Source organism: Danio rerio, chromosome 19, assembly GCF_052040795.2.
Source record: "Danio rerio strain M-AB ecotype USA chromosome 19, GRCz13ab, whole genome shotgun sequence".
In the NCBI taxonomy this organism is placed as follows: Eukaryota; Metazoa; Chordata; class Actinopteri; order Cypriniformes; family Danionidae; genus Danio; species Danio rerio.
Genome location: NC_141039.2, coordinates 13011791 through 13034793, shown reverse-complemented (window position 1 = coordinate 13034793; position 23003 = coordinate 13011791). Strand labels below are relative to the sequence as shown.

At 36.7% G+C, this 23003-nt stretch overlaps 1 protein-coding gene across 5 annotated transcripts in view; it reads left to right on the top strand.

Moving 5' to 3' along the window:
- Positions 1 to 23003, top strand: part of cpsf1 (cleavage and polyadenylation specific factor 1) — a 53724-nt gene that overhangs the window by 13522 nt on the left and 17199 nt on the right. For 4 of the 5 annotated variants that reach the window (XR_015945191.1, XR_015945190.1, XR_015515852.2 and 1 more), the window contains 13 exon segments: positions 1732 to 1806; positions 4264 to 4344; positions 9076 to 9168; positions 9290 to 9403; positions 14973 to 15114; positions 15206 to 15384; positions 15986 to 16125; positions 16261 to 16447; positions 18935 to 19141; positions 19222 to 19311; positions 19402 to 19545; positions 22555 to 22707; positions 22831 to 22947. Coding sequence is in view for 1 of the 5 variants with exons in the window: in NM_001114681.3 (NP_001108153.3) it covers positions 1732 to 1806; positions 4264 to 4344; positions 9076 to 9168; positions 9290 to 9403; positions 14973 to 15114; positions 15206 to 15384; positions 15986 to 16125; positions 16261 to 16447; positions 18935 to 19141; positions 19222 to 19311; positions 19402 to 19545; positions 22555 to 22707; positions 22831 to 22947 (1722 nt within the window). In the remaining 4 variants the exon portion in view is untranslated. 5 annotated transcript variants of the gene reach the window in all.

Here is a 23003-nt window from a genome sequence, read left to right as displayed (position 1 = left end):
TGCATCAATTCTTTTACCGTCTCCCCTTTTGAAAAAATAAAGTAAGGCAGGCGTAAAAATGTTGCTAATAAAATGTTTAATAATAAAAGTTTTTTATTGTTGTTTTTTTACACAATTTATTCTTCTATTGTTTGCGCATCACAGTAGATAATAAGCCGTCTATTTGGAGTTTGGATTGGCATTTCCCAAACATACAGTTGAAGTCAGAATTATTAGCCCCCCTTTTAATTCTTTTATCTTTTTTAAATATTTCCTAAATGATGTTTAACTGAGAAAAAGGAGAGGCAAGGAAATGTTCACAGTATGTTTGATAATTTTTGTTTTTCTGGAGAAAGACTTATATGTTTTATTTCGGCTAGAATAAAAGGAGTTATTCATTAAAAAAAAACAAAAAAACATTTAAGGTCAAAATTATTAGCCCCTTTAAGATATATTTTTTCGATAGTCTAGAGCAGGGGTCACCAAACTTGTTCCTGGAGGCATTTAGCTCCATGAGTTTAGCTCCAACCCTAATTAAACACACCTGAACAAGCTAATCAAGGTCTTACTTGGTATACTTGAAACATCCAGGCAGGTGTGTTGAGGCAAGGTTGGAGCTAAATCCTGCAGGGACACCGGCCCTCCAGGACCAGGATTGGTGACCCCTGGTCTACAGAATAAACCATCATTATACAATAACTGGTCTAATTACCCTAACCTGCTTAGTTAACCTAATTAACCTAGTTAAGCCTTTAAATGTCACTTTAAGCTGTGTAGAAGTATCTTGAAAAATATCTAGTCAAATATTATTTACTGTCATCATGACAAAGATAAAATAAATCAGGTATTAGAGATGGGTTATTAATACTATTATGTTTTGAAAAGTGTTAAAAAAATCTTCCCTCCGTAGACAAGGGGGCTAATAACTCTGACCTCAACTGTATGTGCATATGATATTTAATTATTTTATACATCACTTATTTATACAACACTTAGTAAATAATTAATTAATTAACCAAAATGTAATATTTTTACATATTATTTGCTGTTTTGTTGTATTTTGTCTACAATAATAAGAAGGGTTTTGCTGCAGACATGAAAGCTGAGATTGCATGCAATCCTTTTCATGCGTACACCTAACCCCACCCCTAACCCTACCCCTCACAGTAATTTCACTAGCTCTGTTTAGTGTATGTGTCTGAGATTGCATCTCTCAGCTTGCATGTGCACGTCTGCAGCCAGAAACTATATAAAAAAAAATGAGCCTGAGTCTCAATGATGCACTCGTTAAAGCTTGTTGCCACCTACTGGTGGTTTTAGTGCATTTTCATAATATAATTTCATTCATAATCACAGTGCTACATATTTAAAGGACTACAGAGAGCATGTGTTAAAATAGTAAGCTCTAAATACCCTTGGCCTATGTCAGATCTATTTGAATATGTTGTCTGTTAGAATCAGGTTTCTTCAGTTTGATGAAACACTTAGTAAATTATTGTTGCATCTTATTTTTCATCTTATCGATATTTATTTATTTAATGTTACTATATAACTGGTCAGATTAGCTAGTCATGTATTTAATAGCATTTAGACCCTTTTAAATAAAATAATGCTTGATCGGGATGCCACCTACTTCTCAATTTGAGCCTGGACAAAATCTGTCAGGGAATGTAAACGCATGGCATTTCTAATGTCATTGCCTGTATAAAACACATATATTGCACTAGAGGTCTCTGTGATGTTCATGTGCAGGTTTGTGACAGCATACTAAACATTGGACCCTGTGCCAGTGCCTCCATGGGAGAACCAGCTTTCCTGTCTGAAGAGGTACTTTCTATTTTCTCAAAGCAGTGATGATATATTTTTGTTGGCCTTTTCATAGGTTTGCCTCTCTGTGATTCTCTCAACAAAAACACTTCAGGATTGTTCCATTGGTTTTTGGATTTTTACAGTAAACAAGTTGTGATCAGTAACGGTTTATGATTTTGCTCATCCTGTCTTCACAAACTTTGCGCACCTCCCACATGAAAATATACTACAGTGATTTAAAGTAATGACTATAGTGTTTTTGAACCATGCCATCGTAAAATGTGTTATGCTGTATATAAAATAGTATTTACAAGTATTACAGTGTAATGCTACTTTATATTTGTTAAATTTAATTCAGTGGTTTGAAAAAACACTCAGGTATTTACAATAAATTACTATAGTATTTTCAAAATAATAGCTATTATGAGTTTTGAAGAGGTAAAAAGCTTCTGACACTATTAAACTTTTTATGTAAAAAAATCTCTGAAAGTTTGTTTGAATAGTTTGTAAGAGTGTGCAGTTAGGTTTTAAGAGAAGAGTGGGAAGTAGGTGAGTTGATCTGTTCACTGTTTTTAGAAATTGATGTTCCTTGCATGAAATTGTTGCCAACTTTTTTTTTTATAATCAAGGATATTGAAAGCATTAATAAATAACAAGGGGTTTTACTGATGTGATTGTGTATGCTATAGAAATTAACATAAAAAATCTTACGCTTAAGTAAAACAGACCTTATTTCAGACAAAACCATTAAAAAACCCACTGCATACGAGCAAATAGTTAATCATGCTATTAAATTAAGCAAATATGCTATCAAATCTTTATAATGTACACAACATGTTAAACTGTTAGCAAATGTGTTGAAATTTACTAAAACATGTTTAAAACTAAACTCAAATGCAAGCAACATGCAAAAATGCTAGTTAGCAACATTCTAAGATATGCTAGCTTTAATTTGTTAGAACATGCTAGCAAAGTCCAAACACATACTAATAATTTGTATGCAACATGTTAGGACCTGCTAGCAGAATCTTAAAATATGCTAGGAATTTGTTAAAACATGTTAGCAAAATGCAAAAAACATGCTAATATCATACAACCAACATGGTAAAACGTGCTGACAAAAATCTTGAATATGCAAGCAATTTGTCAAAATCTTTTAGCAAAATGCAATAACATGTTAGTAACCTATAAGTAACATGTTAAAACCTGCTAGCAAAATATATAAAATGCTAGAAAGATGCAAGCAACGTGTTAAACCTGCTATCAACATGCAAAAAGTGTTAGGAATATGTAAGCAATATGTTAAAACCTGTTAGCAACATGCAAACAATGCTATATAGATGTAAGCAACATTCAAGTGTGCTAGCAACATCTTACTTGTAAGCAATATTTTAAAAAAACCTGCTAGCAAAATCCAAAATTATGCAAGCAACATGTTAAAACATGTTTAATGTCTAATGTTAAACATGTTAAAACAAAATTTAATCACATGCTAGTAGCATGTAATTAACAGGTTAATACCTGCTAGCAAAATGCAAAAAAAAAAAAAAAATGCTAGTAAAATATAAGCAAGATGTTCAAACCTGCTAGCGACATGCTAAAATGCTAGAAAGATGGATGGAACATGATCAAAGATGCGAGCAACATGTTAAAAATGCTAGAAAGATGTATGGAACATGTTCAAACCTGCTAGCAACATGCTAAAAATGCTAGAAAGATGTATGGAACATGTTCAAACCTGCTAGCAACATGCTAAAAATGCTAGAAAGATGTATGGAACATGTTCAAACCTGCTAGCAACATGCTAAAAATGCTAGAAAGATGTATGGAACATGTTCAAACCTGCTAGCAACATGCAAAAAATGCTAGAAAGATGTATGGAACATGTTCAAACCTGCTAGCAACATGCAAAAAATGCTAGAAAGATGTATGGAACATGTTCAAACCTGCTAGCAACATGCTAAAAATGCTAGAAAGATATAAGGAACATGTTCAAACAGGCTAGCAACATGTTAAAAATGCTAGAAAGATGTAAGGAACATGTTCAAACGTGCAAGCAACATGCTAGAAAGATGTACGGAACATGTTCAAACCTGCTAGCAACATGCTAAAAATGCTTCAAAAATGTATGGAACATGTTTAAACCTGTTAGCAACATGCTAAAATGTTAGGTAGATGTAAGGAACTTTCAAACCTGATAGCAACATGCTAAAAATGCTAGAAAGATGTAAGGAACATGTTCAAACCTGCTAGCGACATGCTAGAAAGATGTATGGAACATGTTCAGACCTGCTAGCAACATGCTAAAAATGCTAGAAAATGTGAGGAACATGTTCAAACCTGCTAGCAACATGCTAAAATGCTAGAAAAATGTAAGGAGCATGTTCAAACCTGCTAGCAACATGCTAAAATTGCAAGAAAACATACTCTTTTTTTTTCTGATTATTTATGATACACCATTACTTGTTCCATCAGTTTCAAACCAACCCTGAGCCAGATCTGGAGGTGGTGGTGTGTTCAGGATATGGCAAGAATGGAGCACTGTCTGTATTACAGGTAAATGATCAGTTTTCCTCCAGTTCTTGCTTTTTTGTATCTTTTCTCCTTTGCATGAATGTGCATGCACCGCAGCTGGGTCTGTCTGTAGCAGAAATGCACAGCGGTCTGTCCTGCGGCGGTGAAGCTCGTCTGCTGCAGGACACTGCAGTGCTACAGTGACGTCTGGGCTTTACCAGGGCTGCTCCAGAGATAATTGGAGAGGCCTTTAAAACACCCGAGATACAGCGGAGGCAAACTGCTGATGCACCACCCATGCATCTCACTCAGGATGCATGAAACTACCGGTATTTGAGTGAGTGCCTGTGTGTGTTGATTTTGGAACTGAATCCCTATTTACCCCTGGGGATAGCATGCATCTCATGGTGCTTTTATCTCAGATGTAAATGTGTCTTTTTAAAACAACTCATGAAGATGTTTGAGAGAATGTTGAGAGAATAATTAACCCTTCGATAAGCTCCGCCCTTCTTAGTTACTGTTGTTATGCCTGTCAAACTTTCATGCCTGGCATGTCTATTACAATATGTATGTGCCAGTGTCAGACATTCCCAGGGATATAATTCATTTTTGGCAAACAGGTGAGATATCTGAGAAAGCCAGACAAAAAAAGGACTGCAGTATCCATTACAGGGGTATATTCATAACATAATACACAACCAATTAAAAAATAATTAGCTTTAAAAAAGTCTAGCCACCTCATAAGCTGATCATTCAACAGCTTAGTTCATGCACAGCAGGAGAGGGGATATTTAAAAATAATCTAATAATAACAAATTAAACCGAGATTTCTCTGTTTTTGGCAAAACACCTGGGGCCTCATGTACGAAGACTTGCGTGGAAATCTTTCTAAAACATTGCGTACGCACAAAGCTGTAAATGTGCGTACCAGAAAAAATTTCAGATGTATGAAACACTGCGTACGCCGAATCTCATGCATATTCTTTTGTACATCTGAATGAACGTGAAACTGAGCGCAACATGCACGAGCACAAAACCCCTCCCTGCCTCCTCCCCCGTATGAATATGCTAATGACTATGCTAATGGCAAAACCCAACGAAAAAGCAACGGCAAAATCAAGCAAAAAGAGAAACTTTGAACAGAATGTGAAATGGAGGTGCTGCTTTCGGAGGTTGACCAGAGAAAAGCGGTGTCATTTGCAAGTTTGTTCTCCGAAATTAACAACAAAAGAAAAAAATAGAGTGGGAGAGTTTAGCTGATGCGGTCAACACAGTTGGGTCTGAACATCGCACTGAGTGCATTAAAAAAAAGAAATAGTGTGGTTTATATCTGTAAAATGTTGCAGGACGCTTAACAGTCTCAGTGGCGCTACTTGTAAGACGCATGTGATCATGAATTGATATGTTCGAGCATGATCTCGGCTCGAATCCAGCGTCTGATGAACTCTTTCTTGTTTTTTCCCCCGCTACATATCAGATTTTGCCAACTATTTATCACGAGAAAGACAAGTTGGAATCATCAATAAGTTCATATCAATAAGCATCATATTTTATTTGCACATTTATTAAATGGAAATGTTTCTGATTCACGCATGCAAATTCATCTTCAGACAGTGTCTTTATAGCAATGTGCGTGCAGTAGATCGCTCAGATTACATTGGGAAAACAGGCGACTGCTGCAAATTGTGCTTTAATGTTTAGCTGGTCAACTGTATGGTATGGAAACCTTATATACCTGCTGAACCCGTCTCATACAGCTGCCATTGCAAGGCTTAGACACTTTGTAGAGAGGAATTTAACACAACTGCCTCAAGGAGTCGCCAATGGAAATAAAACAGACACGCACAAAAAATGTGCGTACGCCTGCCAGAAAGCTGCCGTGAAGCTGCGCACATTCCCACATTCAGTTCATTGTTAGTAAATCCAAACGTGAGCGATTCTGAGCGTGAAACCTGGCGTACGCAAAGTTTTTGTGCGTACGCAGCGTTGATACATGAGGCCCCAGATGGACTAAATGTGCAATGAAATATAGCGTTACTAACCGACGAGGAAACCCCGCATGGACAGTGCTTCTACATAATAAATTTATTAGAAAGAGCAGCCAGAAAGGGGAAACTGGTGGATTTGTGCCAAATATTAGCATCATAACAATGTACAGCATCTAACTGTCAGTATGTGTGTGCTCTTTATCCAGTTTCTATTCTAATTTGTAGTTAGGTGGGAAAAAAATAAATAAATTGAAATGCAAATCAAGGTGTAAATAGCAGAAGTGAACGAATAAATTTTCCCTACCAGCAAATATTAATACGACACCAAATATAAAGGCAGACACTAACCCACAATAACGTCATCACCAATGACTAAATCTCCAAAATACTGACTAAAACATCAGTGAATTGTAGCTCTGACATGTAAATGAGGGTTATGAAATTACTGAATAACAGCTGCAGGTAAAGTATATTGATTGCAAGAGCTCAGTTCGTGATCATGTCTTTATTTTGTTCTGTTTATATGTAATCCAAATATTCGTAGCTGAAACAGATAGAAATATGACTGGATTGTGCTGCTTTTACGGCTCCTCCTCACACAGCTTCATCCACACTGGCGTTTCTCCCCTTGGGTTTTAGATTTTGAAAAGAGAACAAAAAAATTCCACCAATCATTTAGGATACCAGGTTTCAGATTTGCACAACACATATGCACAATGCTTTGGCTTGTTTCCCTCGCTCGAAAGCTTGACAGACCTCCTGCGCGTAGCTTTGGGTTGCTAAACCATGTGGTGGTTTTCGGGTGTGGCTTAGCGAAGGGCCTATTGAGAACCCGCAAAGCTGGAATCTTAAAAAACTTTGAAGAGATAAAAAAGATGCATACTACATACGTCCTGTCATTCATTTGTGTTTTATAGAGTCGTGGGTTTTCTAAAATGTGAAAAATGTCTAAGTTTTATATGCTTACACAGTGCTTGGCATAAACGAGGACACCCCTCACAGATCACTTTTTTAACTAATCATTTCTATAGAATGCTATACACACACATAGAATGATGTACACATTTTAGGTCATATTACATCATGTTTAGTCAAAACTTGAGCTAATTTTAAAAAATAGCTTAAGATCACGGACCAAAATGGTATAACTACAGACAAAATGGTACACCCAAATAAATATGGTAGGTAAAAATCAAGAGAAATATAAAATTTAGTTCAAATGAAGCAACTGTTTTTTGTTTTGCGATACCTTATTTGAATTTAAATATATTATCTTTCAGTATAGTTTTTACCTATGCATATTAAATTATTCACACTGTTTAATTCTGGGTTCCAGGTTCGGACAACATGAAGGAATTAAGTTAGCTTAGTTTTCACAAATTTAAGTGGATTGAGTATAAATAGATTAAGTTGTCCCTAAATCTTATGCCCTGTCTAGGGGTAAGAACGCAACATGAAAGGGAAGACTGCACACACAATGCTGCTTAAGAAAATCTATAGATTTTATTTTCACAATGATTTCCTCTAGCGAAATTATTTTTTCAACTTCAGGAGCTGACAATGCCAAAATAATAAACAAAAAAAAAAATCTAAATTCCCTCTAACTTCCCTATTTTCAGCAAAAGAAAATGCTCCCTTGTCCACAAAAATAATTAATAAAAAGAAGGTACAAAAGAAAATGGCCTCAAGCCTCCCTACTTACTATGTACAAATATTTACACCCCGCGAACAAATTCAAAGAGGGGAGAACAGCAGAGTAGTCAGATTACAGCCAGATGTCAGATTTTCAATGACAACAAAGCAAGAACTATTGCACTAAATGCTGTAACTGATTTTCCTCAGATACATACACAAACTCCAATTCAATAAATCTCACTAACACACACAATTTCTTTCTATGAATGTCAACACACCACTACCAACCACAAGTGAGCTCAAACGGCTAAACAGGAAGGGACAAAGGAAGAATTTAAAGGCAGCCAGAACTCTGCTGTCTAGGCAGGGTATGGCATCAATTGGAGCAGGGGTAAGACCAAGCAAAGGAGCAAGTAGCTGCTTCCTGCAATGAGAACAAATACACAGAACACTTCCCAAAAATAAAAAGAGCAGAATTAATACATGAAGGGACATAACGCCAAAAAACTCAAGAATTGTGTTGTTTCAGCTTATTTTAAATCAATTTCAACAAACAGCAAACATCATTTTATATAAGTGTAATGTAAGAAGTGTTCATGGTAAATGTTACTATTTTAAATATTAAAAGCTTCTCATTTACAAATGACAATAAATTTGTCTTGAATGGACTGCACTATTGACCTTATTCTAAAATGCGGAAGTGCGCCTGTTTTCGCGATTGTCTTAGAAGTTCCGATTCAGTCGCCTATGGGAGAAATGACTAGGAACAATAAATGGCAGAAAATGGCCAAACTACTTGCTCAACAAACAAATGTTAGCATGACTACACAGACCAAGTAGCATAATATAATAAGGAAATATTAAATTGCAACATCAAGCAGCGTAACGAGCAGTTGTTAAAGTCAAAAAATGAATGGAAGTGAATGTGACCGGAAGTCGCGAGACAAAAAGATTCAAATCGCAGCGCCCGCTCGACAGCTGAGAATAAGGTGAATAATCCCTATGTGTTTTGAATATGTCATCAATTATTTTTGTAATATCCAAACGCTTGTTTTACTTTTTTGAGCCCATAAACGTATATTAGACCACTGGCAGTTGATTATTAATATTACATTAAGGATATTAAAACATTTGTTTTTCTGTTCAATAGAAAAGCATCAGACCACAGGTGGTGACGACGTTCGAACTTCCTGGATGCCATGACATGTGGACAGTCATATACTGTGAGGAGAAACCCGAAAAGGTGATTTGTGTTGCAGCCACACCTCTTACTTATACTTTTTTTTATTTTTAGTGCTGATAAGTAACATATATTGTTGTTGTTTAGCTGTAAAGTTCTTAACTCTGTAACTGTCTGTCTGTAGCCTTCAGCTGAGGGTGATGGAGAGAGTCCTGAGGAGGAGAAGCGCGAGCCCACAATAGAGGATGACAAGAAGAAACACGGCTTCCTCATCCTCAGCAGAGAAGACTCCACCATGGTATTCAAACATTACACTCCGTATAACATACTGACAAACTGCTTTTAACGTGTTTTGAAGCTTAAATGATTTCCCACATTAATATTTAGCAGAAGATTTTATCAAAAGTGACTTGAAATTGAGGAGGCATTCAACGAAACAAGAAGAGGCAATACATAGAAGAATAACTAATTATACAAAGCTGCTCCGAGAATTAAATGCTAGAGTTTTTTATAGAGAGAAGAGCATTTCTACAGGTGGTTTTTCAGGTCCACTCACCTGCTGATTACCGCTTATTCAGCACTACAGTACAGTATTCTACGTTTACATTTTATCATTTAATCAACGTTCACTTGTCACAAACTTGTTTGAGTTTATTTCTTTTCTAGAACACAGAAGAAAATATTTTGAAAAAAGGTTGAAAATCTGTAACCATTGACTTTTTTTCCTACTATGGAAGTCAATGTTTATAGGTATTTGGCTTTCTTCAAAATATCTTCTTTAGTGTTTAACAGAAAAAAAAATCCAAAAAGGTTTGAAACAACTTGAGGGTGAGCAAATAATATGTAAATATTTATTTTTGGGTGAACTGTCCCTTTGAAGTCACCATTCAATGGTTCATCTTCTTTTTGGCTCAGTCCATTTATTAATCAGGGGTCGCCACAGCGAAATGAACCGCAAACTTATCCAGCATATGTTTTATGCAGCTGATGCCCTTCCAGCATCACTGGGAAACACTCTCATTCACACACATACACTACAGAAAGTTAAAGCCTAGTTCAGACTACAGGATCTAAAACATCTGCAGATCGATTTGCGGTTTACTTTACATTATTTGATTTTGTGTCTTTTCATCGCTGTGGTGTTCACACTACGGGACACTACGTAAATGATCCACAAGAGGGGGGTCACACACTACATGATCTGACAACAACTCGTTCCCCAACAGCTCAGTCAAGCTACCAAACTACAGCCACTGAAATTTTGAGGGAGAAGCCGCTAGAAAAAGCTGAACACTTTTGGCTGCTTGTGTGCTGATTACATCACTGACAACTTTCAAGCTTTCAAGGGGGCATTTAAAAACATCATCAATCAGCTGAAGCATCAATCACTCATCTGCAAGTTTCAAGTGGAAAGATACACAGAGAGTTTTTAATTTTTGTAATTTAATAACTCTTTGAAATAAAACTAACATATCTATAACACCCTGATGTTTTCAAAATATCTGTGTATTTTTTTCTAACATTTTTTAAATGACAAAATGTTAAAGAACTGAGCATTTCTACCTTTAGTAACCATATTGGTCAAAATGACTGCGTGCGTGTCTGCAACTTTTCGCTGTGACTTTAAATATGCCTGCGTTTTTGCCTAGCAACTTCCTGCTAACATAAACATGGCTTTCTGATGGCAAAAACATAAATTTACATCAGATATTGTTGGAATATCAAGCTAATTCCATGCGTGTTCAAGAGAAAAGGTCAGGAGGGGTTTTTCTTCAATGCCAAAAATCGTAACAATTTATTAGATACAAATGAATACCGTATTTTCCGCACTATAAAGCGCACCGGATTATAAGACGCAGTCTCAATTACGGGGTCTATTTCTGTACTTAACCCATACATAAGGCGCACCGTATTATAGGGCGCACGCTAAAATACACTGTCTGCAAAAAAAAGGTAATGGAAGCAAAACAGTTAACATAGTTTAGTTGAACTTTATTGTACTATTTAACAATACACTCACATTATTTTTTTAATCAGTCTTCTCCCACAAATCCATCAAAGTCCTCATCTTTTGTGTCTGAATTGAACAGCTGGGCAGTTTCGTCATCAAACACGCGGGGTTCTCTCTCATCATTGTCTGAGTCAGTCTCATTGCCGGGTGGCTGTTCAGCAATGATGCCGGCTTTTGCAAAAGCTCGGACAACAGTTAAAGCAGACACCTTAGCCCAGGCATCCACAATCCATTCACATATGGTGGCGTAACTCGCCCGGCGCTGCCTACCAGTCTTGGTAAAAGTGTGTTCGCCGTCTGTCATCCATTGCTCCCACGCAGCTCGCAACTTCACTTTAAACGCCCTGTTTACACCAATATCCAGCGGCTGGAGTTCTTTAGTTAGTCCTCCCGGAATGACAGCAAGCTCCGAATTCATTTGCTTCACTTGGTTTTTCACAGTAGCGGTGAGATGGGCGCGCATGGAGTCGCAGATCAACAGGGACGGTGATGTGTGTAAAAAACCATCCGGTCTCTTTACGTACACCTCTCTCAGCCACTCATTCATTTTTTCCTCATCCATCCACCCCTTTTGATTGGCCTTAATGATGACTCCGGCTGGAAACTTTTCTTTTGGCAGTGTCTTCCTCTTAAAAATGACCATAGGTGGTAGTTTCTGTCCATCACCATGGCAACCAAGAACAACAGTGAAAGCCGACTTCTCATGGCCCGTGGTGCGTATTGAGACCGTGCTGGCCCCCTTTTTCTCCACAGTATGATTCACGGGGATGTCAAAAGTGAGAGGGACCTCATCCATGTTGGTGATGTGTTTGGGCTGGATCTTTTTGTCGGTAATCTTGTTACTGCAGTAAGTGCGGAAAATGTCAAGCTTTTCTTTGTAATCTGCTGGCAGTTGCTGCGCCACGGTAGTCCGTGCGCGGATAGAGAGATGGCGCCTTTTCATGAAACGAAAGCACCAAGACGGGCCTCCTTGAAAGTGTTCGATCCCCATGTCTTGTGCTATCTTTGTTGCCCTCAGTCGAATGGTGACTGTAGAGACACTTCTTCCGGCTGTTCTCTGCTCAATAATCCATTGCTCAAGTTGGTCTTCTAACTGTGGCCACCTTGCTTTGTTCCCGCGGAAACTCTGTTTCGTCTTCTTAACTTGGCGCAGTTCATTTTCTTGTTTCCTCCACTTCCGAACCATAGATTCATTAATTTGGAATTGTTTCGCAGCTGCTCTATTCCCATTTACAACCGCGTAACTGATAGCTTAGTTTGAATTGTGCCTCGTAAGCATGTCTCTTCATTGGTGCCATTTTCGGGGATCATTAGACAAACATATGTAGTTTTGATTGGTTTATTGCTGCTGCGTACGGAGTGTACGTTTTACGTCTCCGTGTCGGCGGGAAATGCTCCGACAGCCAATCAAGCGGAGCGCTTTCCGAAATCCCACAACAACATTTTTACAGATTTTTGAACTTCGTGCACACATAAAGCGCACCGGATTATTAGGCGCACGGCCGTTTTATGACAAAATTTTAGGCTTTTAGGTGCGCCTTATAGTGCGGAAAATACGGTAATTCGATGACAGAGCTCTGGGTTACATTACCCCAATGCAATACAAGAATTACATTCAAGAGGTTCGCAACTCACATACATTTCCTGACTTCAGCATAAATACACAACTGATCTTAACAGGTGGAGTTTTGGTGTAACGTCACTTATCAGTCATTGTTCAGTCCTCCATTGGCCACACCTTCGACATACTTCCTCTTTTTCTATGAATTCTCTGCCCAACAACAAAGTATACATCTTTCTGTGTTCTTTGTTCAGTTTTAACACCTCTCTTCAGACAGGAAGTTTCTGCAGAGCTGAATTTAATTTTGGACCCGCATCTATCTACTTCTGCAAAAATGCTAATTAGTATGCACAGCACTCACCCACAACATTAGAAGTTCAGTTAATATATGACCCTTACATAACCAATACAAATAATTGTTTGATTAAAAGAAAAGAGACAAAAAATAATAAAAAATGGTTCCTATTATCCAAAAATATATATTTCAGAACAGCATATTCAGCTCCTGTTTGAAACTGAAAATGAAAGCAAGTCCCAGACCTTTGTTCTAGTATCTTAACTACATATTTAGCTGTATTTCCAAAAAAGATAATATTTTTAGATTAATGGGGTCATAAAATATGACGACAACATTCAAAGCTTAATTTTAATATCTCAATAGAAGTTTTGAATGGAAATATGACGTCTTATATGAGAACAGTCAGAATGACCAGTATAGTGATTCTAATTGTTACAGAATTCTAGTTCCTTTGTTACTATAGCCTACTCTTGTGTCCGTGTTAACGCAGAATTAAGTGAGTGAATTGATGCCCATTCTGGCCAATCACAGACATTTGTGCTGAGCTCCCGAGCACACGGCCATTCAGCTCCTGCTGGTATTCTCTCTCATTGGCTGCAGCTCGTCACTACATCTGATCGCAAGTGGGGTTGAGTCAACCGACTGCTCTGGAATATTCAGCATCCTAGATATTGTATTTCTGTCTGCGAGGTGTCGACAACGCTTCAGCTAGCCTCATTGATGCATTGTTCAGTAGTTCACACATAAAGACTGCTGAGTGCCGATCACTCTCAGATTTTCCCCGATCACAGCTCTATCTGTCGGCGATCTCGTAAACTTTCAAATCGGGCTCAAATCAGGTTTAAAATCTTCTAGTGTGAACTAGGCTTTAGCTTACCCAATTCACCTATAGCGCATGTAAGGAAACCCACGCTAACACGGGGAGAACATGCAAACTCCACACAATATTGTTAACTGACCCAGCCGAGGCTCGAACCAGCGACCTTCCTGCTGTAAGGGCGACAGCGCTACCCACTGTGCCACCGCCCCGTCTGAAGTCACCATGAAATCAAAATTTTTCTTTTAGGAATTATACAGTGTTCTGTTATAGCATCCATGCACATCTTTTGCTTTTTACTCAAATGGCCTTGAAATACCTAAAGGGTCATGAAACCCTTTTCCGCATTTGTTTTATCACTATACTATTTTATTCTATTTTATACTGTTTTAAGCTTTGAAAAAAATGTTACAAAAGTGAGTGTGATAAAATAAATAAAAATAAAATAAAACTTTAGCCAAGGCCTTCTGACCATCTAAAGTGCACCCCTGGTGTACCGTACCAAAACATAGTGATTACATTCAAAATCCACACCCATTTCATTTGCTTGCTTTAGCGCTTGTTTGCTGCTTAACATGGATTACTTATAGAGTAAAACACTGTGTCCCAACTACACGCTATATGATACAGTGACAATCAATGGTATATTTGTTATCGTGTATTTATAGCAGGGGTGGCCAACCCTGTTCCTGGAGAGCCACCTTGCTGCAGATTTCAGTTGCTACCCATATCAAACACACCTGAACCAATTAATTAGGACCTGAACACCATGTGATAATTACAGGCAGGTGTGTTTGATATGGGTTGCAACTGAAATCTGCAGGAAGGTGGCTCTCCAGAAACAGGGTTGGCCCCCCCTGATGTATAGGTATCTTTCCCTGTTCAAATATGTTTTTGTACTAACCATCTGTGACAGCGCCATCTGCTGTTAATAACTAATCTCAGAATTGTTTCAAGAAAAATATCGATGCATTTTGAAAAACGTAGAATAGATGCAGAATCAATTTTCAAGACAGCTGGACCCGCTTTCTGCTCATTGGCTTCTCCTAAATCAGTGGTCATGTTCACCCTCTCATATTATGACTTTTTTTGTTGGTAGTGTATTGCTATTTAAGACAATATCTGCCCGTATATGCTATTCGCTCTTGCAGTGTTTGATTTGCTGTTGCTGCTTGTTCAGATTCTCCAGACGGGTCAAGAGATCATGGAACTGGACACCAGTGGATTCGCCACACAGGGTCCTACAGTTTACGCGGGCAACATCGGAGACAATAAATACATCATCCAGGTGTCCCCCATGGGCATCAGACTGCTCGAGGGAGGTAAGAGTGAACACTTCAGAGTGATGGATCAGATTGTGTGATGATGGATGGCCTGGGTTTTAATTTTTAATTTTTATTTTATTTCTCATAGTTAATCAGCTCCACTTTATCCCTGTGGACCTGGGCTCTCCCATAGTGCACTGCTCTGTGGCCGATCCTTACGTGGTCATCATGACGGCAGAGGGAGTGGTCACTATGTTTGTCTTGAAGAATGACTCGTATATGGGAAAGAGTCACCGCCTGGCACTTCAGAAACCACAGATACACACGGTCAGTCTGTACACACATCATATATAGGAGAATTTTTAAACGCTTCAGAAAAAAGGCAATTTATTTAATTTATAATACATTGAAATAGTAATATTTTGAAATATTAGTAAACATCAAAATAATATGTTTTCGGTTTGGATGTATTTTAACATGTAATTTGTGTCTGTTGTTTCTGATTCTTCAGAAATAATTCTAATATACAGATTTTCTGCTTAAGAAACATTTCCTATTGCCCATGTTGAAAGTAGTTGTGCTGCTTCATATTTTTGTTAAAACTGTGAAAGATTTCAGTATTCTTTAATGAATAAAAAGTTCAAACCAGCAACGTACAATAAATTTTGTGAATTATAAATTATATAATTTTAACTTTTTATTAATCTTTATCTTATCTTGCTGAAAAAGCAGTTACTTTATTTCATAAAATATGTTTATCAAATAAACAAAATTTAAATTTATGACATGAGAAAATGCAATGCATCTGAGGGCTTGCAATTTTTAACGGGTTCTCTTTAATCTTACTTTGTTAAGTACTTTTTAGGGCGTTGTCAATTTGACATTTTCAGTATTTATAGTTTTATTAATTAATGTATTACTTTTTCAGCAATCACGTGTTATTACGTTATGTGCATATCGCGATGTCAGTGGTATGTTCACAACTGAGAACAAGGTCAGCTTCCTGGCAAAAGAGGAAATTGCTATCAGAACCAACTCAGAGACAGAAACCATCATCCAGGACATCAGGTAATTGCCATTTAGTTTTATTTGATTCATTTTACATTATTTTTTTTATTATTGATTGATTTGATTAATTCTCTTATTTATAGTTTTGTAGCATATATTGCTCATTCTGATGATTTTTTTCATGTTTTCTGTCAGTAATACAGTGGATGATGAAGAGGAGATGCTGTACGGGGAGTCAAACCCCCTGACGAGCCCCAACAAAGAAGAGTCCAGCCGTGGCTCTGCAGCAGCAAGCTCCGCTCACACAGGAAAAGAGAGCGGCTCCGGCAGACAGGAGCCCTCACACTGGTGCCTGCTGGTTAGAGAGAATGGAGTCATGGAGGTGATCAACTGATTTTTTTCATGATTTCTTTTAAAGAAAAGCTTGTTGATGTTTGAATTCATTATTATTGTTTTCTTTAGATTTATTATTATTTTTGTCTGATTACAAAATATGTAGATTAGCATTTATATGTTATTTAAAGCCACATAATTTACATAAAAATAAATAATGGTATTATTTGAACTCTAATTTCATTCCCAACTAATAATACTATATAATCATTAAATGAAATAGATTTACTGGGTAGTGGTGTAAACATACACTGGTCTCACGGTTGGGTTCAGTTACGATTATCATGCCATCGATTCGGTTCAATTCGATATCTCTGTGCGTCACGGTTCATTGATGATGCTTAACATACTTAGTTTTATATTTTCTTAACAGTACAGCAACTTTTGTATTAAAATGTATAAATATGTTTATATACTCTTTGTAATACAATTTTGTCCTTTAATACAAAGTCAGATATATAAACTAGCTTTAAACAACACAAGCATTTATAGCAAATGAACAAATATAAATATCCCGCTCGCTTTCTGAGTCCTGTCTAGCAAGTTCTTACACCCCTTTGATTGGTCACACGCTCAACAGAAAAGGCTGCAATTGGCTCTTATGGGCTCATGCTCTTCACAAATGAGTGACACTGATAAACTGCAGCGGCGATCACAACTGATCCATGATAGACAAAGTGCAGAAAACTCTACAGACACGTGCTCGTATCTGTATCTAGAAATATTGCTGTAACAGCAAGCCACAGTGAGAGAGAGAGAGAAATGGAGTTTACTTTCATTCTCTCAATCGCAGTGAAATAGGGGCTTCTGCTGTAAGTGTCGGTGAAAGACTGTCCAGCAAACACACATGCAGTGAAATTGTGCACAGTTTCTGCGTTTTCAAGTAGTTGGAGCATTGTAAATAACCGTGCTTGCCTCTTTTACCATAGTAAGCAATGGCGACAAAGCGTATAATATAATATAATAACCCGTTATGATTGTTACTGAACCGATATAACCAATTGTCCGTGTCTGCATCGCGGTGCACTAAGAAACAATTAATTTTGACACCCCTATTACAGGGTATCTGTGTTGTCTTAAAATGTAACATACATTTAAAAATCAATATTTTAGGCCTTAAAAAGTCTTTTATTTTCTGATATATTGTGTTGTAGGTTTTAAATTATTTTGAACGGGTAATAATTTTCATATGTCCATGTAAATCTCCCTAATTGGGCCGACACTCATCCAATCACCAACAATTCATCTTTTAACAAAAGTAAAAATTTTACCTCAATTTTCTAATATGGTTTAATTATATTCCTTAAGTTATTCTATAACTTTTGTTTTAAAGTTCTCCATACATTTATAGCTATCTGGTGGGGACGCTGACTTGGACAGACTGTTGTGCATACATTTAGTTTATTGTAGTTTTTAAAACTTGTAACTTTTCTATTTAAAAGAAGATTATATTCAAAAACGTATATGTATTCACCTAAAGTTTGCTTGTTTTGACACATTATTTAAATATATGGCTAAGACTAAAAACTAAACTAGATTTTTTTTGGATGAAGCAAGTAAAAACCTATTCCTTTGGCCCAACCAGGGCATCAGAAAACATTCCAAGTGCTTAACCCTGTGTAAATAAAAATAAATTGATTCAAATAAAATTTTATTTTATTCAAAATGGACAACAATTCTTATTTAAGGGAATCTTGCTTGATTAATTATAAATTGTTTAATAAAATTTTATTCAACTCAATCTTTATTTCCATAGTGCTTTTACAATGTAGATTGTGTGAAAGCAGCTTAACATAGAAGTTCTAGTAAATTGAAACTGCATCAGTCCGGTTTTCAGAGTTGAAGTTCAGTTAAGTTCAGTTCAGTGTGGTTTAAATTTCACTGCTGAAAGTCCAAACACTGAAGAGCAAATCCATCGATGTGCAGCTTCACAAGTCCCAAACCAAGCAAGCCAGTGGCGAGGAACAAAGCCATGCACATAATTATCTATTTCAAATTCATGTGCCCTTGTAATCTGTAATGAAAATAAAATATTTTCTGATGATGTGATTAATCTGTCTATTAAATGTGATCCACCAATAACAAACCACAACCATCTAGTAACTATCACTGGATAAAGTCAGGTCTCGCCATACACTTGTTTTTGTTCAAATTAGCAGTTTTTACTCAGATAAATACAGACTAGAATCCTAAATGGATGAAAAGACAACTGCAACATTCATTTCATGCTGACTTTAAGTACAGGGTGGGAGAAATTAACTAGCCTAGGCATTAAAAATTGGTAATAAAATTCATATTTCTAACACTGCCTTTCAAGACCAATCCCTCTTGCATTGACACAGGAAATATGAAATCTTATTTATTATTGTCTATTTAGTCACATAAAATTATAACCTAGTTACTTTTCACCACCTTGTATATCACTTGTTGTTTTTATCATTGTTCATTAAAACATTTATTGTCATTTCGAAATCAGATCTACCAGCTTCCAGACTGGCGTTTGGTTTTCCTGGTGAAAAATTTCCCAGTCGGTCAGCGTGTTTTGGTTGACAGCTCTGCCAGCCAGTCAGCTACTCAAGGGGAGCTTAAAAAAGAGGAAGTGACAAGGCAAGGTGACATTCCATTGGTCAAAGAGGTTGCTCTTGTGTCATTAGGCTACAGCCACAGCCGTCCCTACCTTCTGGTGAGCTTAACACCGTTTTTGCTCTTCTAAATGAGTTTGCGTTTTATCTTTCACTGAATCTGTCAATCAAATCCTTACAGGCTCATGTTGAACAAGAGCTTCTCATCTATGAGGCCTTTCCGTACGACCAGCAGCAAGCTCAGAGCAACCTGAAAGTGCGCTTCAAGAAGGTACAAGCTGTATCAATATTTACTCTCCTCAGGATGTTTACTGTAATGGTATTTGAATGATGAGGAGGTTTTTATTTTTCTTCATATCAGATGCCTCATAACATTAACTACAGAGAGAAGAAGGTCAAAGTGAGGAAGGACAAGAAGCCTGAGGGTCAGGGAGAGGACTCTCTCGGCGTCAAAGGTCGTGTGGCCAGATTCAGATACTTCCAGGACATCTCTGGATACTCAGGGGTACGTCTGTGAATGTAATGCATATTTACGGTTATTTTATCTATTTTGAGCTATTTCAGCAGATTGAATCTAATAATAGTTTTAGTTTTGTTAACAATAACAAATCAAATTCAAGTTTTAAGAGTGTGCATATAACTTAAATTAAATGAGTTGTCTAAATATGCAGAAATTTCCATGTGTTTTACAAAATTCCTCCTTCAGATATAAGATTAATGGTTACACTGTAAGTTGCAAGAATAGTGGGATACATAGATGAACAATAAATTGTATGAAATACTAATGTGATACATTTTTAATAACTTTAAAGACAAAATTCTTCATTAAGAACAAAAATGGAGATTTCTTCTTTTCTATTTTTTTCTTTGTTTGTTGGTGTTTAACAAGACCATACATAGTAGTAAACAATGCAACGTAGGAAAAATTACAGGCTATCTTAGTTTTCTTATTTTCCCACAAGTGCTTAATTTGTAAATGAATAATAATTCTCAGAACAAAACCAGGAAATAAAAGTTACCGCGACTGACGGCCACAACACAATTTCAGTTTTCCCGGAACATGACATCATTAAACGGTGACGGCGCAAAAAAAAGAGCATCACATTTCTGAGCGGCCTTTAATTATTTTGTGCCATAAAACATTATAGGTCAGTCATGGATGATAAGAACATGTAGCTACAAACATAAATCGTATAAACAATCACTATTCAGTTCACTTCACTATTATGTTTCAAGTGAAAAATAATAATTAAATGACTCACGCAGTCTAATCTTTATGAAGAGCCCACAGTTACCTCCTGTCATGTTTTCTGGGTGACTTCTGAACGCTTTGCTTCTGTCTCCCGCTATCCTGATCCATTCGCGCTGTTTCATCTTCTCAAGTTCTCTTTTGATCAGGCTTATTATCAGATTTACACGTGGTTTTAAAATATGAAATGTTAAAAATACTATAATAATAATATAATAATATTATTTATGTAGGCCACTATGCCATTATTTATTTTCACTGCTCACTGCGCTTGAAACAATCGCCAACCAATAAGAGTAATTGTAAACATAAGAAGGATGATTGGCTGAAAATATTGTTGAGTGCCACCTTGCGCATGGTGACTACTTTTATGCGTGTGCTTACACACACACAATTCACACAGACTTCTCTTTCTCTCTGTTCCTCTCTCTCTCTCTCTCTCTCTCTCTCTCTCTCTCTCTCTCTCTCTCTGAAAAGAAACAAAGAGTGAAAAGAAGAGTGAAAAGAAAAAACAAACTAAAAGTTTGCGTTAAGGAGTCAATATTTCCTCTTTCCAGTTATTTACTATGTATTAATAATGATCAACTGAACGGTAAGCCTTTGATATAGTAAACAGGATTCCAGGTCTTGTATTGTTGATTTGAGAGATCCTGCAAGTAAGCATCCTAACTTCTCAAGTTGTATGCAACTAAAGATTTCTCGGATCCATGTGTCATGGGATGGAGGAAGAACCTGTTTCCATTTGATAAGAATTGCCCGTCTAACTAAAAGAGTAGAAGAAGCAATAACCTGGCTGCAAGGTTAAAAAGGTCTGTCAAGGGGTTAGGGTCTAGATTTATGTTAATAGCTTCATTAAGTGTTTCAAAAACACTGAACAAGAAATCATTTGATGACAATTTAATCAATTGATATTTACCAGATGTCGTATTGCACATACAATAATAACTCATGTTTTGTTTTTTTGTTTAACAGTGAAAACCCCACTCCCACTGTTTGTTCTGGAAAATTCCTATTTCTTTAACATATTCTAGCTTTTAATGACTGCAGAAGCTTTTATAGAGATATTCAGCAAAGTATTACTAGTTTTTTATTTTTTTTATTTGTATAACATATTAAGATTAAAAATCATATCTTATTTATTTGTTTGTTGTACTTAATTTTAATGAATCGTTTTTTGCCATGAAAATAGCCATTGTGCCTGACATGGTGTTCAATAAAAGTGTAGAAATGACCATGCTTTTTTTTTTTTTTTTACACAAGGATAGGGTTTTGGAGGGCTTGAAATTTTTTTTTTGAAAGTGCTTATATTTGAAATGTGTACCATTATCGTAAACTACAGAAATGTAATTTTGTGTAAACAATAGTTGTTTTTTCATTCAAAAATGTGAATTAAATTTATGCGCAAAACTGGAATATCGCATATAAAACATGTGAATAAAGGAGCGTTTCCATCCGAGTCAAAGAGAACAAAATCGTCACTTCCTGATTAACTGCCGGAAAAAAAACTAAGTAAAAACGTAATTTGCTGCCGTAAGAGAAGCTGCGTAAATTTTTTCTTTATTCAATAAATGAATTGCGCCTCAAAAGACAGCATGCGCAATGAATGTGTGGTGGCATTTAAAAGCTTGAGATGCAGAGTACAGACGCTCCTGACAGGTCTGGACATCAATAATAATATAGTAACACTAATACTGAGATGGTTAATGCGTTTTAGAATGACCAAAACAACATTTCAGATGATATACAGTGTGCTCAGCCTGCTGGTCTATGCATTCACACACATTTTCATCATCACATGACCTTTTTTTAATTCACATACTGGAATTTGTGCGGTAAAAGTGTTTCCATCATAGTTATGCACATATTTTCTGAATGAAGAAAAAGTTTATGCTACTCAGTTATGTGCATATTTTTTATGCGCATTCTCAGAATTTATCTTGCCATTTTCGTCTTATTTATGCGCATATTCAAAATGCGCATAAACGTAGGTGGATGGAAATGTAGCTAGTGACATCCTGTGTGTTACTTGACAACCAGAACAGGAATGGCAGACTACAGGTATTCTGAGTAACATACTATCCTGTAATGCAGAATACAGAATTATTAGATATTTTGTGAGTTTGTGTGAACGTGGATTGTTTTGAAAGCTTTGCAATCTAAACTTAAAACATTTCAAAATCATTATTGGGTAAATGTCATCCTTTTATCCTTAAGACAGGATTTCGCGAGAAAAGCTCTTGCATATATGTTTTCATTGTTTTTCAGGTGTTTATCTGTGGTCCCTCTCCACACTGGATGTTGGTGACCTCTCGTGGGGCGATGCGCCTCCACCCCATGACAATAGATGGAGCCATTGAGTCCTTCTCTCCCTTTCACAATATCAACTGCCCCAAAGGATTCCTCTACTTCAACAAACAGGTACAGCGGCAGCCTAGTCTTAAAATGACTTCCAAATTGATATTAATTATTAACCACCTATTAGTTATTAATACCTCAAGTGTATTAGATTTAGGTGTCTGACTAAATTGTTTGTTTCTTCAGGGTGAGCTGAGGATCAGTGTGTTGCCCACATACCTCTCTTATGATGCTCCCTGGCCTGTGCGCAAGATCCCTCTTAGGTGCACCGTCCACTATGTATCATACCATGTGGAATCCAAGGTAATGCACATGCTGTGGGCTGCAGATGAATAGTGAATGTAGTTCTAATTTAGCTG